Source organism: Pholcus phalangioides, unplaced genomic scaffold (genome assembly GCF_987345545.1).
Source record: "Pholcus phalangioides strain wild (caught in Gottingen) unplaced genomic scaffold, Ppha-v1.0 ptg000017l_1, whole genome shotgun sequence".
In the NCBI taxonomy this organism is placed as follows: domain Eukaryota; kingdom Metazoa; phylum Arthropoda; class Arachnida; order Araneae; family Pholcidae; genus Pholcus; species Pholcus phalangioides.
In genome coordinates this window covers 37661035-37680327 of record NW_028301610.1, presented here as the reverse complement: position 1 = coordinate 37680327, position 19293 = coordinate 37661035, and the positions used below count along the sequence as shown (strand labels likewise).

The window sequence follows — 19293 nt, the reverse complement described above, 5'->3', positions numbered from 1 at the left end:
CTGCCAAAATCCGGAGAAATTTTAACAAATCCGGAGTCTTCCGCCTAAATCCGGAGAGTTGGCAGGTCTGCAATAGGAATAAACCCATCTTTAGTGGTGCCCACTACCCAGATGAAAAGCTTGGGTGAAAATAAACCCTCGGGAAATCCTCAAAAAAGATTCTACCTGCCGTAAAAAAAATAATCTGTTCTTAGAAATAGAAAGTCGCCCCCCCCCCCCCCACTGAGTTTATTCCCAAAGAGTAAAGACCATTCAAATTTTGTAGGCAATTAAATTGATTTATTGGTAGCTTCACATTCAAAATCAACTATGTAGTTAACTTGAGCTGGTTCAATAAAAAGATCTCAAAAGGAACAGTTCCGTAAAAAGAATGACTGCACATCTCTATTCATCACTTATAGTACTAGTCCAAACATTGACGTAGGTGCGGCCAAAAATTGGAGGTGAAGGGTACAAGGAGGATGTCAGCAGGCATCTATCCCCTGTGGCAGAAGTCCACGTTATTCAGGATGAGCTATACTAGGAAATTCTAGTCAGACCGTAAGGCGATGAGAAAGTGGAGAGGCGATGTCGAAGCACACTGAGAGGCATCCGGTCAGGCTACTGTTCAAACCATAAGGCGACGAAGTGACTAGGATAGTGCCAAAGCTTGCTGTGAAACGTTCAGTTCATGTGGTGATGGATGAGAGATTACCCGTATCATAGGCGGAGATAGGAGATAGACTTGGAAGTCTGGGGGGGGGGGCACAATGCCCCCTACGCCCCTGCCACCCCCATGACCCCTATACACCTAACTGGGCGAAACACTGTAGTAAAGATGAGTGCTTAAACAAAATACGAATCAAAGCAGCACTAAAATCAACGTAAGATTTTGACAATTTCTCATTTACATAACACGGAACAAAAATAACACTGTAAAATAATACAATATGGAATTTGGCAACATTCAGAATGAAAACATGAGGTGACCAGCAGCAGTAAAACAATAAAATAATAACTATAATGACTAGATAATAATGACTAGATTTAAGGAGTTACTGCAGAGACCTAATGGTAATGTTGCAGACTATATATACACACACACACATATATATATATACATACATGCATATATATATTAATATATTATATATATACACACACACACATTTTTATTTATTTATTAGGGTGGCCCTTATTATAATGGTGAAAAATTTATTTAAAATTTTTTAAGCACCCCACCCCTTAATTTTTTTTCTTTTACCACAATGTGAAAGTATGCTAAATATTTCTTCAATATATGAAGATTAACCCTTGCCTCATTGAGCTTGATTGAATGAAGATGTAGAAAAAATTTGCTAAAAATTAAGCATTTGAAAATAGTTATTTATTACTCATATTAAGAAATTTTATGATTCTGCTGTAAAATTATGAAATGACATCTTTAAAAAAACATGAAACAAATTTACTTTTTAATAATATATTTAAATAAATTTTTGTTTAAGAGTAGCCTTCTGCAGTCCGGGTACTGCTTTCTGTGGTCTTCGACACACTACAGAAGAAATTGCTTATACTCTTCATCCACAGTTAAGAGCCCATTAAAATCTAGCATCAATTTCACCCCTCTTTCGGCTGTGCCATTCACAACACTGAGATTCCTGAATGTTTCTTGAGCCTTTAAATAAGAATTGTCCCTATCCCAAAGATCTATACGGAGATTCAGAAAGCTAATGTCAACATCCAGTTTTTTTTGACAAATTTAAACTTTTCTGAGAAATCAAATCTTATATTTTTTCTTCTGAAAAAAACAACATTGAACTAATTATTAGATAGCATATCTAAATTCTCAATGACCTAATTTGTAAATATTCCTTAGAAAACCTTGTTAAAAATTTGTTAAATGATATCATTGTAAAATCAGAGGTGAATATCTAATAAAAGTGCAGTGTTCTTAACCCACTAACGACGACAAAAATAATGAGTGGAACCACTTCCACCTTTTATTGGCAAAGAAAAAAATTTAAAATTTAGAATGGCAAATTTTCTTACCAACCGGCGTTAATGGGTTAATATAAGATTTTCCCGTTTCAAATTCTCCACGATGCAGTTTTTGGATGCAATAGTAACATTTTTATCAAAAATTTCTAAAATTCTTGACTCTTCATTTAAATATCACAGGTGATTCAAAATTTTTTTCAAAGCAACTGAAGAAATATCCTTATGTTTTCGTATTTCTTCATATCTTTCAAAAACATCAAATCATTAAACGGAGTACCGACTGCCAATGAACTATTCAGCCATGCTTTAACATACAGAGTTACAAACAAATGTTCTTCAGACTGTTCACTTCAGACACTTATAAAGCCAATTGCTGTCTAAATAAAAACATTTTAAAAGGAATAAATTGCCTTTGCCATCCATCGAGCATGATGTAAAGCCACTGGTGGCCAGATTTTGATAGTCGATTCAGAGTTCCTTCCAAGAAAAACTATACATAATTCAACGAGCTCCAGATAATTGTGCTTCAGTTTTCCATTTTTCAGTGTATTAAAACACATTTTATTCAGTATTTCACTTTCACTACACATTTCGTTCAAGTATTTATACCCGTCCATATAATTTTTTTTTTCGATATTATTCTATTTTTCTCTGTTTTTTTTTTTTTGAAAACATCTGGACTACTAGTCACTTGAGGTACATCATATTCGAAAAAACTTCATAGCACTAATTAATACATGTGGTGCCGACATGGAAAATATGTCATCTCTCGATCTGCATAATGCTCTAGAAATGTAATCGTACCATTGATACGGCCAATGTTGGAACTGGCTGGAGAATTTGAGCCTTATCTTCCAATCCCTATCTTCCAATCCCTAATCTTTCAGAACATTCCATATACCCATAGCTTGCTCCTTCCCTGAAGAATTTTCTAATTTTGGCATCCCGAATAATTTTTCTTGATCTTTATATGTAACAGTGATATAGGTAGTCTTTCACTCTTTAAATCTCTCACATTTAAAGCAGGTAGCAATTTACCATCCCAATGAATGAATCAGGGACGCCAGAAGTCAGAAATGATTGGTGTTGCTCAAAGTATGCGAGTCATTTCTCTGTACAGACCATAACATTTACAATTATTTTCGCCTGACCATACGTCCCTATCGTAGAGGAACGATTCTAATTCGAAAAATGCTCGAAAGGCGTTCAAAAATTACCCTGTACTAGTTTTTATGATACAATGTGTAACAAAATAAAAAATCTGAATTTTTGTACTATCCCGTCCTATAACTTCCATTTAGAAAGTTGTTGCCCTGTCTCTCCTGATACACAAACAAATACAACGCCACAACAGGCAAATTGCCCAACGAAGTGGCTGACTTAAGAACATCATGGATCCCCGAGCCATTTTTTGGAGTCCCTACCTACTACTGCTACACCACACATGCACCCCCCCCCCCCCCGCGGAACCCCCCAACGAACCCCCAACGAATCGGTACATGCGGGAATGTGCGTGTACGTGTAGTGCAACCTGACGTAAAGTTTGTTTCGGTGTAATGCTTGTTATGTGTAGTGCTGTCATCTGCCCCCAGTTTTTCTAACTATGAGTGAAGTGTTATGGTTGAATGATTTACCGTTGTAGGACTGTTGCTCTCTGTGGCGAGACTTTTTAACGGGGAGATCGGCTCGCATTTGCGCCTTGAAGTTGGGAACCACAGAAAACAAACTTCAGCCGACCACCACTGTGGGGTTCGAACCCGGATCCCCGCATCACGAGTCCGGCACTATACCGTGCCGGATTCCATGCCATAAACAAATTCCATGTTTTCTTGGTGCAATATTCACAGAGATATTCAAATTCAAAACTCGGAGGAAACTTTGGGAAGAACAGTGTTAAATACGGAAAAACCATTTTACCCGCATTTAACGTTCTTTCTGAAAAAACTGATTTTTTTCAAAGGACCTGAGCTCAATGCTTTGTTGACTTTTTGCTTTTATATAGAAACCGAACAAAACACGATTTTTTGTTTAAGCTATTAAATAACACATTTTTTTTATTTTAAATCTTTATCAAAACTGGGTAATTTCAAACGAACTGGCTATTTTCAAATCTTTATTCAAAACTGATCAAAAACATCATAAGAGTGTTTGAGATTTAAGAATCAGTAATGCATGTCAATCTTAGCACGGTGTTTTGAGTAATTTTTTTGTAATAAAATTTTTCTTGATTTTAATTTTATGAAATATGATTTTAAATTACAAGTTTTATATAATTTTACATAGTTTTTAATTTTTTATTTCGAGATTTCTGTAGGGATATTCTTACGGAAGGGGAGCGCGGGGGGGGGGTTCATTTTCAATAAGGTTTCAGTTATGCGATTTCTGCATTTATACGACGCTTTGACCCGCTGTTTCGGCGGCATGATTGAAACCTCACTTATATGGCGAGTCGTATTAATGAGGTTTTGTTGAATAGGACCTGAGCCCCCCCCCCCAACACTTTCAATAACTTTACGCCTATGACACTTGGTCGATGTATCTCTGGAATGTCTGGACGGCATCGCAAAGTCTGTAGGGCATGAAAGGAAATTCATAAAGCCCGAAAGGCGTGATGACGGCAGTGTTGGGCACTTCAGCTTCTGCCACTGGAATTTGTTGATATGCCGAGACGAGGTCGATGGTCGAGTCGATTGCAGTCCCGTGAAGCATGTGGGTTAGGCCATGGATATGAGGAATGGGATATCTGTCTGGTGTGGTGATCTTATTTAGCTGACGGTAATCACCGCAGATACGCCACGCACCGTTAGGTTTCTTGACCATATGAATTGGACTGGCCCATGCACTGTTTGATGGCAGACATAATCCTTGTTTTTGCATGTCCAGAAATTGCTTTTTGGCGCAAGATAACTTTTCTGGAGAGAGACGGCGAGCTTTAGCAAAAATTGGCCTACCTGTTGTCTCGATGATATGCTCACAGCATGGTTTGGAGTTCAGCGAAGATTTCTGAGCAGGCTTTGATAAGTTGTGTCACTGTCGAAAAGTTTGATTGAGTGCACTTCTGACTTCTGTAGTTGACAGTTTGCAGTGAGTTTCGTCCTCATGTCGAGGAGGCATCGTCGTTGTAAGTCCGGAAGCAAATTGAAGTTGTACAAGAAATCGGCTCCAAGAATCGGTTTCGGTACCGCGGCCAAGAGGAAAGTCCGCCTGAAGTCACTGCTGAGTTGAAAATCTTAAGTGACTGTTCGCTCACCATAGTCGTTTATCGGAGACAAATTTGCAGCGGAAAGTTAGAGAAGTGGTTGACGTTTGTCCGTGCTGCATGATGGGAGTATTGAAACGTCAGATCCAGTGTCTACAAGGAATGAAATGTTGGTACTTCGATCGACTACGAATAAGCGACGAGATGTCATTGGCAGGGAGCACGTCTCGACTACTCTCCGCCCTCGTCGTTTTTTGTAAACCTGCATGGTGAAGTGCACCTTCTGGCTTGATTGCCAAATGTCTTATGGTACCAACAAAATTGCCTATCCGGCAACGTAGGTGGTGATGTTGATCTCTTTGAACGGGAGAAACGCGAGCGCGAAACACTACGGGAATGCACACGCAAAACTGTTTTCAGTTCGCGGCGTAGTTGGGCAATCTTTTCTTGGAGTTGTGCGATTGTGTCCGATTGTTGACTTTTGTTCACCGTGTCTACACGAGGTGGGCTTGCTTCTTGGATCTTGTCGGCCAGCTCTGCCGTTTTTTCAAGGGTTAGTGGGCTTACGACCGCGAGTATAGATAGAGTAGATTTGGGCAGTTGTTGCCGGAAGAGTTCTGTCAATAGTTCGTCCAAAACGCTGAAAGATTCCGCTCTTCGTTTTAATTCACAAAGAATGTCAGACGGTTTCCGATCTCCTAATGGCTCACCAGCGAGAAGTTTCCTAAGCTGTGTAGACGAGGATTCACTACAACGTGTGACTAGTTCGTGCTTTAGTTTTTCGTATGGCTCCGAAGTTGGCGGGTTCATGAGAATGTCTCGTACTAGAGATGCGTTATCTGGAGGAAGGCTTGAAACGATGTAGTTGTATTTTGTTTTTGACTCTGTTATCGGTTTCGGAGCGGCTAACTCAAAAGTGCTTTCACACATCACGAACCATAACGATACATCACGCACGTTTGAATGGCGGTATAACTACGGCACTCACCTCTGCCATGGTGGTTTCTTTTGTTTCACGTCCGATGTCACCAATCTTTAGTTCATCTATGAAATGATTTCGTTTATATATTTACACTTTATTTACAATGGATAATATTTACACAATATAAACGTAAATGCTGGTAGAGAAAAATGTGGCCCCTGCATGGTGAGACACAGACACGCGCATCGGTGACACCATCACGAGGACAACATCAACCATAAACAAACCGAGCCAGACGCCTTTGACTCCCGATTTTCATTGTGATGCCACCAGCAGAAAATACACTAATAATTATACAAGCTGGGAAGATACGCCAGCGCCATCGTGCGGGCAGCACTACATGCTCATTATCTGATCTTAAATTACTCTCCGAAATTATTCTTTTAGATAACACTGGTCATTACTACTTACAAATTAAATCATACCAAAAAAAAAAACGCCATTGGCTCGTATCTGAACAAATCATCGAAGTAGATGCATGTGCGGACATTGGCTTAAAGCTTGTCACTAGTAATGAATGATCAGCTTTGCCGTAGGCTAGAGCAAAGCTCTCTAGCTGGTGTTGGTAGAGCGGCAGGTTTAGACACGGATTCACAAATTGCCGTCTGTGCACAGACAAAACTACAATTATTGTTACACATGAAACACAAATGCAGTATCAAGTAATCACTTATGTTAAAAAAAAAAACTACCAGCTCTTGTATATAAAATTTCATATAAATAAAGAAAATCACCAGGTTTTCATATGTTAATAGACTAGTAATCCCTGGAAAAAACTAAAAAAAAAAAGTAGTAGCATGATACTACCATCTACACCACTAGAGACACGACCCTGCCTTATTTTATGCACTGTGGCACGAGGCACTGAAGTAGACACATTAGTAGCCTCTCTTGACTTCAGGAAATGGCCCGCCTGTTTCCTTAATATTTTGGGCTGAGAAAAACAAAAGCTGTCCATGTTTATCTGTACTGTCATACCTGGGGACCATTTCTTTAAGGTAATTTCATCATTTTTGTCACACCACGATCATTTTTTACACAAGAGGGCTAATTAGACCAGGACCTACAATTTATTGCCGATTCCGAACAGCAGGCTTGTTTTTTTATACTCACTGAGAGGTTGGTCGCGCTAACCCTTCGATGGGGACTCCCTGCTGTAGCAATTTTTTCTGCAGTCATGTCGCCATTTTTATTGTACCCCTTTGTCAGGAAAGTTTTCTGACAAGGACAAACCAGGTAACAAACTCGCGACACCTCTAAATATCCTTTCGTACTTTAGGTGAGTATCTTATCGACCTGGGCTACCGTGCCTATTTCTTTAAGGTACAAGAGGTGCTACTTATGTCTCTACTTCAGCGCCTCACGCCACAGTGTGTGAAATAAGCAAGGCAGGGTTGTGTCTCCAGTTATGTAGATAGTAGCGTGCTTGCCCTGTACACCACAAAATGGCATAGGTTTGAGTCCCGGCAGAGAAAAGATGACTGAGTTCACCTCAGCATAATATCCAGAAAATGTTTAAATGATATTTTGGGATGAGAAAAAAGCCGTTTATCTCTAAAATGATCATGTTTAAAACTGAACTCACTTTTTTTGCTTCTAACTCAGCCAGAGACTGGCTATCAATAGCATTTGTCACCACCTGCTTCTCAGTTATCAAATCTTCACGGAGTAATTCTAAATCCACCTCCAGTTTGTTTATGCGATTTTCATTTGCTTTTTTTTCTTCATCAGCAATACTAACCTTCATTTGTGAAATTCTGTAAAAAAAATTCATATGTTCATTTTTTTATTCCACACACATAAGTACCAATTCCCAGACAAAAATCTGTAGTTTGTCATGTGATGAAATATTCCCCTGCAGAAGAAAATGTGTCATACAAATAGAAGAGCAAAATTAGGGATTTTTAGAAGACTTCAATAAATGACCATATGACCTATGTGCATATGTGCCAACTTTTGGAATACAGAAATCCAGAGCTTCTCCCAGGGCCGTCATTTCAACTTTTTCCGGGGGGGGGGGGGACAAAGCACATGTACTTAATATATATATAAAACCATTTTTAGTGTATTTTCGAAAGTCTGGGGGGGCAACGGCCCCCCTAAATGACGGGCCTGGCCTCTCCCGGATTTCTGGCAGGTCTGTATGTGGTATTTAAATGTGCCCTATTTAAATTAAGATAATGACATGTAGAGTCAGCAGCAATTCCATAATATCAAGAAAAATGAGAATTTATTTAAATTGGTGAGAACAGATGAGAGCTGCTGCCACCCTTTGCAATAGACAAACCTCAATTGGTGCCAGTATATGGGTTTCTTCTATACACTCCCATGCTACGGTTCTCAAGCACATTCCAAGAATCCAAAAACATGGGTGTATGTATACATCAGTGAATGTTTCTTTATACGTAGAAATAAGACACACATATTTCCTGGGACATTTGTTTTTTACCCTAATTTTGGCTATCCTAACCTTATTTTTATACAAAAAGAAAAGTCATTTTCAATAAAGCCTTTGCAAGTTTTTATTCTTTACTGAAATCAAATATCAAAATTATTTTGCTGAATGACAATTTTAAATTGTAAATATAAATATTTGTTCCATATTTGTCATGTTTTTTTTTAACATTTTATTTCATTGAATCAATTTTAATCTACTATGATTAGCAGTAGCCTTTCATTTGCAATTTTAATAATAATTGACAACTTAGCATACTTTTAGCTCTTCTTTTTGCATTTAAAATCCTAAATTCCATATTTTTTTTGAGGACATACGATCAGTCTATTGGTTAGCCAGGATTGTAAAGACAGAAGGATTTTCTTTAGGGATTTTTCATTCAAATGCAATGCAATTTAGGGTTTTCTATAAAATACCAAAAATCAATTCCTGAAATGTTATTCTTCCCTGTTAAGCAGGTTTTTTTTTGCCCCTTCAGCAATAACTATCATTTTACAGCGCATCAATTCTGGTCATGTCACCATATGACAATTTTCAACAGATGGAGTTTGGCGGGACATGAAGATACTGTATATATTGGTGGTTGCCCCAGGCTAAATAAATAACTTGTTTTTCAAATTTTATTTATTGGATTGAACTTGTGGACCCTGGCAGTAACCTTCATGGTGGAAGAAAAGAATCTTACCACTGCACCAATCTGCCACTTTCAGAAATAGCTGGTGCTGGTCTGACTGATCAAAGCAAAAAAATTGTGGCGGCTCACCAAACACTGTGGCCAACAGTCACCAAGTAGGGAGATCACAGAGTCAATGTTTGTGACTCTTCAGACCGGTGCAGAACGCTGATTCAATATGTTGTGTTGTTGATGATACATGAAAAGCAGATTGTTACAGTGGTGACCAAGACCAACGCAACCTTCTGATATCAAAAAGAAGAATCTACTCAGCTGAAGCCCAATGCGTGCAGCACCGCCGATGCCATTATGATCTGGGTGGGACCTTTATGTGATCGCTCTATTTTGTTTGGTCAGGATAACAAATATTTTTATTTTCGCAATTACATAACTAGATTCGCACAATAGTCTTTATCCAAAAATGCCTAACGGTAACTCTCCTAACCCTTCGCCACCTGACCCATCACCAAAAAACCTACAAGTTTGTCACATTGCCTTGAAACTCCAGCCCATATAGCGGCAGAGTATAAAGTTATGGTTGATTCAAGTGGAAAGTTATTTTTCAAAACTTGATATTATACAGGCGTACTTTCACATTCCTGTTCATTCTGACCACGTTTCAAAAACAGCTGTTCGCACACCTTTCGGCTTATTTGAATTTCCTTACCTGAATTTTGGCTTGTGTAATGCTGCCCAATCTTTCCAACTATTTATGAGTGAGATTCTTGGCGATCTGAAAAGTTTTTATGTCTATTTAGATGACATTTAGATTTCAGTGACAATGAAACTGAACATAAGGTTAACTTACGCACTGTTTTGCAACGGTTCAATAACTATGGCCTCACAATTAATGTTTCCAAATGCATCTACGGTACTGCGGAGATTTCATTTTTAGGCCACTCCATTTCCAAACAAGGCACCAAACCCTTGCCAGAAAAAATTGAGCCGATTCTCAATTATCCAAGACCAAAAACAATTAAAAGAACTACGTTTCCTTGGACGACTTAACTATTTTGGCAAATTTTTACCACACGCAGCACATACACAAACTGCACTGAATAATTATTTAAAAGGGTCGGGAAAAAAAACGACAACAGAGAAATTGCTTAGACTGACATAGCAAATAAGGAATTTCAAAATTCCAAAACACCATTGTCCAACTCCACCCTGTTAGCACATTCTTCCCAATGCCAAACTCGTACTTGAAGTAGATGCATCCGATTTTGCCATTGGCGGTGCACTGTTTCAGGTGGTTGACGAGTTTCAGCCGCTTGCATTCTTTTCTAGAAAATTATCTCCCGCAGAATGCAACTACAGTGGGTACGACCGCGAGTTGTGGCTGCATATGCTTCTATAAAGCAGTTTTGGCATATGTGTTAGAAGCTAGGGACTTTTCTCTACTCACGGACCACAGACCATTGACATACGCCTTCAAGCAAAAATTGGACAAGGCTTCTCCTCGTCAATGCAGGCAATTAGATTTTATTGCCCAATTCACTACTGACATACACTATATCAAGGGTAGCGAAAACATACCCGTGGATGAACTTTCCCGCACTGCATCAATTTCAATGCCCAATCCTGTTGACTATAACGAAATTTCGAAAGCACAAGAAAGCGACCAAACTTTAACTGATCTTTTACAAAATCCATGAGGATTAGAACTCAAAAAAGTGACTTTGCCAGACTCACATACTTCACTATTTCATGACGTCTCTTACTGGCACAGCTAGACCATATATACCAGAACAATTTCGTAAGCAGATTTTCGAGACCATTCATAATATTTCCCATCCAGGAATTAAAGCTAATTAATTGAACTAAATTGATTCAGACTCGCTTTATCTGGTTTTCATGAAATAAAGATTGTAATAACTGGTCCAGACAATGTATAGCTTGTCAAAAATCTAAAATAACACAACATACGAAAACACCATTAGGCTTATTTCCTGACCAAACTGAGCAATTAGATCACATCCATCTTGAAATAATTTGTCCTCTTCCTCCTTCTGGTGGCAATGCCTACTGTCTAACTATGATCAACAGGTTCACACGTTGGCCGGAGGTGGTTCCGATTAAAGACATCGGCGCCGAGACTGTAGCTCACACATTCTACTCAACATGGATATCTCGCTTCGGGGTGCCATCAAAGAGTACAACAGATCAAGGCCGTCAATTCGAGAGCTTCTCTTCCTAGCACTGGCAAGAGTACTAGGAATTCAACGAATATGATCCTCTCCATATCACCCGCAAGCAAATGGCCTCGTAGAGGAACTACACAGACCACTCAAAGCTGCCATCAAGGCATATAACACAGCACTAGTGTACTGCCTTGCCCACCATATAACTCTGTTTCCGTAGCGTCTTCAAAGATGATCTTAAAGCGACCACAGCGGAATTGGTATACAGCACTAGTCTCAGACTTCCTGGAGAAATATTCGATCCTACTCTGAGGGAGATATCATCAAAAGAACTTGAGACTATCAAAGAACATTTTTCAAAATTACGACCATGACAGACATCTTGTCATGAACCAAAGAGTATTTTCATCTACCCTCATCTAAAAGGACTGCTCACGCGTATTCATTCGGCACGATGGAGTGCGGAAGCCGCTACTAGCTCCATATGATGGACCGTTTCAAGTGATCCAACGACGTGAAAAGACATTCGACATCGATGTCCATGGGAAAAAACGAACAGTTTCTCTGGACAGACTGAAACCAGCCTTCCTGTCTTCAGACATGAATGATCCCAGTCCGTCATCAACAACAATTACTTTGCCTACGCCTCCCGTTCCTCAGACAAGAAAAACACGTTCCGGACAAACTGTCCATTTCCCAGACCGTAAGTTCGCTTCTGGGGAGGGGGAGTGCGGCAGCTCACCAAAGACTGTGGCCAACAGTCTGTAAGTACGGAGATAGCCATGTCGATGTTTGTGACTCTTCAGACCAGAGCAGAATGCCGATTCAATATGTTGTGTTGTCGATGATACATGAAAAGCGGATTGTTACAAATTCATCAATCGTGATTAAAAATTTCACCTTAATTAATCAACACAATCTGATCAAAAGTTTCAAAATTGAAAAGACTAATCCACCTGGGGAAAAAACAAAAACTTACCTCAACTCTCTTTGAAGATTCTCAACTTTTGCTATAGCTTTTTTGCAAGTTAGACTTTTCGCTTTTAAATGTTGGCGAAGTTTGTTGTTCTCTTGCTCCAACACAAAAAGTCTCGAACAACATGCAAGCATTTCATGCTTCGACGATCTATTGGCCAGATGCATATCTTCTACTTTGAGATCGGATGCAGGAAGTAGTTCTCTCTGTGACAATCCAGTGATCTGCATGCTCTCCCTCATCGCTAAATGAATAAAATAAATTGATTCGTAAGCTATTGAAAAGCATCAAAAGCACATTTTAGGATACAGTATAATTCAGGGCTTGACAAATCTAAAGTGCTAGTCAACTAGAAAGTCTATATAGGAGCCAAAAATTTTCTGTATGTGACTGCTAAATCAGTCTGAGGATGAAACAAAATAATTTATTATAAAGTACCTTCCAACATAAAGAGTTGAGTCCCGGAAAAATTAAAAAAAAAATTTTTAATGTTTTCTTGCAAAAAAAAAAGAAAAAAAAAAGAAATTGCTTGGGTCCTAAAAAATTTGGCTAGCACCTAAATATTTTCAAAATTTGTGAAGTTCTGGTGTAATCTGTTATTTTGAAAATTGGAGATTGACATATTTTAATTCACTTCATATATACAGTAAAATCTCAATATAATGACAGTCTGCAGACCAAGAAAAAACTATTATAGAGAGGTTATTCTAAAATTGAAAGATGGCATTACCATCAGTAACCACCAAATTTATGCTGTTGTCGACATCTCTTCTGAATCATTGTTGTTGGTACCACACAATAAAATGCATTAATAAGTATTTATTCTCAACAAAAAATTCTAAATGATTGGTTGATTAATAAAACTCAATAGGTTGTTCCACACTGTACAGTGGTATACTGCACAGCACTTTTTATGTACTACACAAAAAATACAGGGTGTCTACCAAATAGCAAAATTCTGTGACTTTTGTGATCTTTTCCCATTTGACAAAATGAACCATGCTGGATTGTATTCTTATATCAGTGGTTTCCAAGCTATGAGTAGCGACACCTGGGGGGGGGGGGGGTTAATAAAATAAGGGGGGGGTCTTGATTAGGGTTACCAACCATTCTCATTTTTGGTGTCATTCGAAAATTCTCCTGAAAATTACTTGTTTTGTCCTCCTTTTTAGGTTTCCAGAACCATTTTTTCCCCCTGGGGAATTGGTTTCCAGTCTAACAAATATCTCTTCATTCGTAAGTGTCTCTGCATGTGGCTTTTCCCACACATTTTTACAGGCTTTGACCAATGTCCCTCAAAGTCCCAGAGGAATCCAAATTGCCCCCAAGCAGGGTAGATGCTACTGTAAAGCCAAGACCTGACTAAGGCATGGTTGCAGGCAGTTGAGGTTTGAGGGGGGGGGGGGGGGAGAAAGGCATCTATAGTTTTATTCTGTCAATAAAATACTGCTGACTGCGGTTTTTTCAACCGAGAAAATTCCCTTTTTATTTGGACAGTTGGGGTAACCAGAAAGCTGCCATCATCTATTGGAAATGTTTGAACACCCTGATGACGGTTTGGCTGGACTCGCGGTTGCTGTCTTCCATTGTCTATTAAGTGGTTTGACAAGGAGGGCGATTGGATTTCGGATGCACTGGACAAAGGAATTGCTCTTCTTCTCAGGTTGCCATAAAAATGAGAAAAGACAAATTCCAGGAATTGAATGGTGAAGTTCCATTCGACAGAAATGAATTCTTTGTTTGGCACTCTTGCACTGATAATAAAAAATAAAAAAAAATTTTCGAACTAATAAATAATTATTGCTTTCCTACATGAGCATACATTAAAACTCGGTTATAAGACATTCATAAAGTAACGCGATTACACCGTTAAAACCAAGATATATATTTTATAACACTTGAATGAAATACATTGGATCCTGATTATAACGTTTTAGCAAAAAAACCAATTACTATCTCATCCAAAAAAGTAAAAAATTGCCAGGAGGCCAAACCATTTCTAATAAATTAATAAAAAATTATCAGAAGTAAAAATAATTAGACATCTGAAGGATAATAAAAATATATAAAATTTATTACATTTGCAAATATAATAAATCTTTATATTTGTAAAAATTCCATATCAAACTTTTGAAACATTTATTAAAAGCATAAGTATGAACCGGGGAGGAAATATGTTCCTAAGAGCTGCATATGTGGCTGTCTATCTGTTGTTTTTTCAATGAAAAATTCGCGTGAACTCCCAGGGTCTCCGCGGCCGCTCGAGGAAAAAAAAAACAGTAAATTTGAAAAAAATAATTAATATTTTTGAATAATAAAAATAAGTCTAACTTTGATGAATAAATAAAAAATAGGCCTAAGGGGTGATGTCATAGAAATTATATACTGGAAAGGGCTCCGTAGGGCAAAAAAGGTTAACCGCTGATTTAGACAAAACATTGTATGCAGGTAATATCAAAGAGTGCACTAAGACAATTTCCACACCTACAGTTCTTTTCAAGCAGTTTTTGATTTACATACATACACAAAGCCGCAACTAGTGAGAGCTGGTCCACTGTACCGAGTGCTGAACTAGCGGGGGCATCAAATTACCCCTTTAACCACTCCTCCTAACCTTTCCTCACACAGGGATGCCAAACGCTTGCTAGCTCCAGTTAAAAAAGTATCCAGCTGCAGCCCTACATGTAATGTTAAACCTTGCATCATACATACTGATACACAACGCCATGCGTGGTCAGCCGGGGCAAGCACACATTTTGGCGCCCTCTTTTAATATTGAAGGAGAGATGAAAGGGGATAACATTTGCGCAACTCTCTGGCTCGGAGCATCAGTCAGTGCCATCTTGACAAATGGCTCGGGGGCCTCAAGAGAAGAGAGGCCTCACAAAAATGAGATCCGGTTGAAATTTTCTAGGATTTACCAGGTTGGGCCTCCGGAAAACCACTTGTCCCGGGGGCCCATGATACTCTTAAGATGGCCCTGGCATGAGTCCCTTCTGCGACTGGGATAGCAAGTTTGGAGGTGCGGCAAATTTTAGTAATTCGTGGTCAGGAACTTAAAATTATATTGTGAAAAAAGGCAGAGCAATTCGAATAGCCAGCACGTGGCGAAGCCATAAATCTTTGTCTGCAAACAGATTCAGTAAGTATTTAAATGATTTCATAAGAAGGACATTACGTTCCCTTCGTGTCATCGCACCATCTGGAAAAAAATCATCTTTTGATAGCAAATCCGGAGAAAAATGATAAATGAAAAAGTTTTTATGAAGTTTCTTCATTACCACGGTTCTTTGTGTTCATCAGAACTAATCTGCTAATGATCCATTAACAGATCATTATTGAATTGAATTAAGTCAACACGAAATATTTATTGCACAAATATACAGTCAAACCTTGTTAATGAGTCACTCTTGGTAGAGAAAAAATATGACTTAGTAAGCGGAGTGAAGTGTTAACTGGGTGATGCACTAATGAAGTTTGACTGTATATTAAAAAAATGTTGGCCGCTGGAACTCCCTGGGACAGGTGCAGATCCAAAAGGGGGATCGATCCCTCGATAACACCGAATTGTCTCGGAACAGTACGTGTGTATAATATATGAGACGTTGCAATCATCAATATTTTCATGAGGTTTTCTATTTTTTTTACTAACATTGCGTTTGTGCGATGCTTTATTTAATATTTTTTTCAGATAGTTTTCACATAAATGTTTTCATGAAATGAATATTTTTGGAAACTAAAAGGTCTAATGAGTATCAGTGTTTTTTAAAATTTGTTTACAATGAAATTTGATTTTTTAGGAGGTTTTTAAAACATGAAATTCTCAAATTACATTCCAATTTTCTATCTGAATTTTTTTCTCCTATCAACAGAAATAATTTTTTCCTTAATTTTTTTTTTTTGTCACATGAGGTTTCCCAAAATTATAATTATGATTAATTTCAATTAATTAGAAATTTAGTTAATTGGAAATTTACTTTAATTACAAAAAAAACATTCTAAATTCATGTCCAATGTTTTGAAACTTCAAAAATATGTTATTTGAATAGCCAGTCATCATATATATAAAAACATTGCGTGATTTGGTCACAAATTCTAAGAGTCGTCAAAAATGGGTCAACTCTCTTTGAGGTTATCTTTCTTCAACTCCGAATTAATTTCAAACAGCAAATATTGTTACAGAAAATTAAATAATCTAATTACCTGAAAATTTTTATTAGTATATACAATAAAACCTCTTTTTTGCACACACTGACAAGACTAAAAAATTTGTCCATGAAAGAGGGGTGACCGTTAATCAGGGGGTTTGAAATACATACTTTCATATATTATACAACTGTAAATTATTATTTGGCCGTAAAAGAGGGGGTTACCACATCTGAGGGGTGTCCGTTAAGAGGGGTTTTACTGCAATGGAACTTATGAGCATAAATTTGCAGGATAATCGTAGCCAACTTTAGCTTGACGAAAAAATAATTTAGCCAATCCCGAGATGTCACGCGACATTAAAATATAAAAAAACCTAGTTGCTAAAGCTTCAGTCCCACGAGAGTGGGCTGGGACACTCTTATCATCTTTAACTTTAATTATCTTACCAAAAGTCTTTGTCAGGATTCGCGGTCGTCTCGGGCCTCAGGAAAGCAATAATTTTTATGGCTTTCAATACAGAGGCAGTGGAACGAGCGTCTTCCTTTGTGAATGACTGAACAAGTAGGGATTGCTTCACGCCGGGGTCCACGCCGGCTGTGGTTTTTTGCAGTTATGTTCAATGAAGACTTATTATCTTTAGACTTTAATTATCTTACCAAGAGTGCCCCAGCCCACTCTCGTGGGACTGCTGCTTAACAGCAGTGTGTGTGTGTTCCACGCAAAATTCGACAGTTGCCGATAAGATCAACCACACCAGCCGAACCATAGTGCTCAGTTGGCCTAACTATGGCCCAGCTTGCCCAAGGATAAAGTGAAAAAGAGAAAAGGAAAAATAGCTCTGAAAGAATAAAAACCACAATACCCATTTTGAGAATACCATTGTTTGCTCACCAACAGCAGATTCCATGTACTAAAGTGGGAGAGAGGTAACCTATTCTCCATTCAGAAATAAAGAAAATAGGATGCAAACAATACTCAATGCTGATTCCTCTGACAGGGAAGGCAGGGTGGAAGCAAACTCTCCCAAAAGACAAAAAAAAAAAACCTTTTGGAAACATAGAAAGAAACCCCCCCCCCCCCTTCTTGCTCTAGGCAGGACATAAAACTGACAAATACGCCACAACAGGCAAAATACCCAACGAGGTGACTGAGAAAAAGATGCCCATAAAAATATGGATGTCATATTTCAAAAATACAGCAACCCAATTAAAAATACAATTAACAAAAATTATAAACAATATATATATACGGGTCTACGTCAAAACATCGTGAACAAAAACATCGCCCGTGACAAAAACATCGCTTGTCAAAACATCGCTGTGACAAAAACATCGCCAAGTACGTAAAAACATCGCGGTCAAAAACATCGCCAAGTACGTCAAAACATCGCAAGTCAAAACATCGTACGTCATAACATCGCACGTCAAAATATCGCACGTCAAAACATAGTACGTCAAAATATCGCACGTCAAAACATCGCCTGCACATGGCCCTGGATAAAAGATCGCTTTATGAAAAATTTTTTAATTAAAAATTGTAATGTAAATCACCTCATCCCTTTTTTTTTTGTTGTTGAACTGGTAACCAAAGCTGCACTAAAAGTGCGTTAAACTTTCAAGCGGCTTTGGTTGTGACAAAGCCAAACTGTCATGTGTATGTCTGTGTTCGACTGTTTCCACACCTATTAGTTTTCTCTCAATCCTTCGAATTCGGCCTTTTTTTGAGTAATGGACAATGAATAGAGAGAGTTCTTATAAATTCTGTATTATACAAAGGTTCTTTTAACAGCTAGCTGATGCGAAGATATATTTTGGAAAGAGAAAATTCAACTGCCCGTGTGCAGGGAATCAAACACACACTACCTTTCACGAATCGAGTGAACTCCCTAGACCAGCGGTTCTCAACCTTTTTTTGCTCATTTCTCCCTTTCAACCATTTCTCATTCCTGTGGCCCCCCCTTGCGACCATGATCAATTTCCTACCCCCCTTCCCGTTTTCCCGTTAAATGACAATTGTTCAAATATCGTTTGCAATATAAATATGTGTTTGAATTTATTTTTAATTTATGAAAATTAAAACACAGTAAAAAAAAATATATAATAAGTTATTTTCAATCAATGTAAACATTACGCTTGAAGACGGCGTAATGTCATCAAGTTACTGTTCAGGATGAAGTTTGAATTATTTACAAATTAGTTTTTCTTGGGTAAATTTGAATTTGGGTGAATCAGAATTTCAAACAAATCAGGAAGTAGAAATAAGATTTCAAAAAAAGAAAATTATCGGTTTATTGATGTCTCGCTGAATGACAAGCTATGTCCAATTATCTTTTTGGTTCATAATGTGACCCCTCTCCCACAGGCGAACGAAGTAACGTGTGAGTTGGCTTAAACACAACACAATATTTCACATAACAGACACTACTATATGTAATGTACAGAGGGCATAGGTAACAAGACGTATGGTATTTTACTTTACTGGCAAACCTTGATCACCCTACAGGAATACTTTCAATTAGAAAAATTATGTGTAGTACTCAGATATGCCATTCATGTTGCAAGGGGGTATATAGCTATTAAAATAAAAATGTTAACTTTTTATACGGACACGTGTGCTCAAAAACCCAATTACAATGTTCTTGCCCAGTCTCTTTTGACGCCAAAAAAAAACCGTTTTATCCGCATTTAACGTTGTTTTTTGGTTGATTGTCTTCAAATAAATATTACTGTCAATAAAGTGAC

General features: G+C 38.1%; 1 protein-coding gene across 5 annotated transcripts in view; it reads right to left on the bottom strand.

Annotated features, from left to right (window-relative positions):
• Window positions 1–19293, bottom strand: part of LOC149072996 (uncharacterized) — a 174888-nt gene that overhangs the window by 32669 nt on the left and 122926 nt on the right. For all 5 annotated transcript variants that reach the window (XM_089246890.1, XM_089246889.1, XM_089246892.1 and 2 more), the window contains 2 exons: window positions 12407–12647; window positions 7744–7915 (listed from right to left, as the gene is read on the bottom strand). In XM_089246890.1, the coding sequence (XP_089103016.1) occupies window positions 7744–7915; window positions 12407–12647 (413 nt within the window). The remainder of the gene's footprint in view (window positions 1–7743; window positions 7916–12406; window positions 12648–19293) is intronic.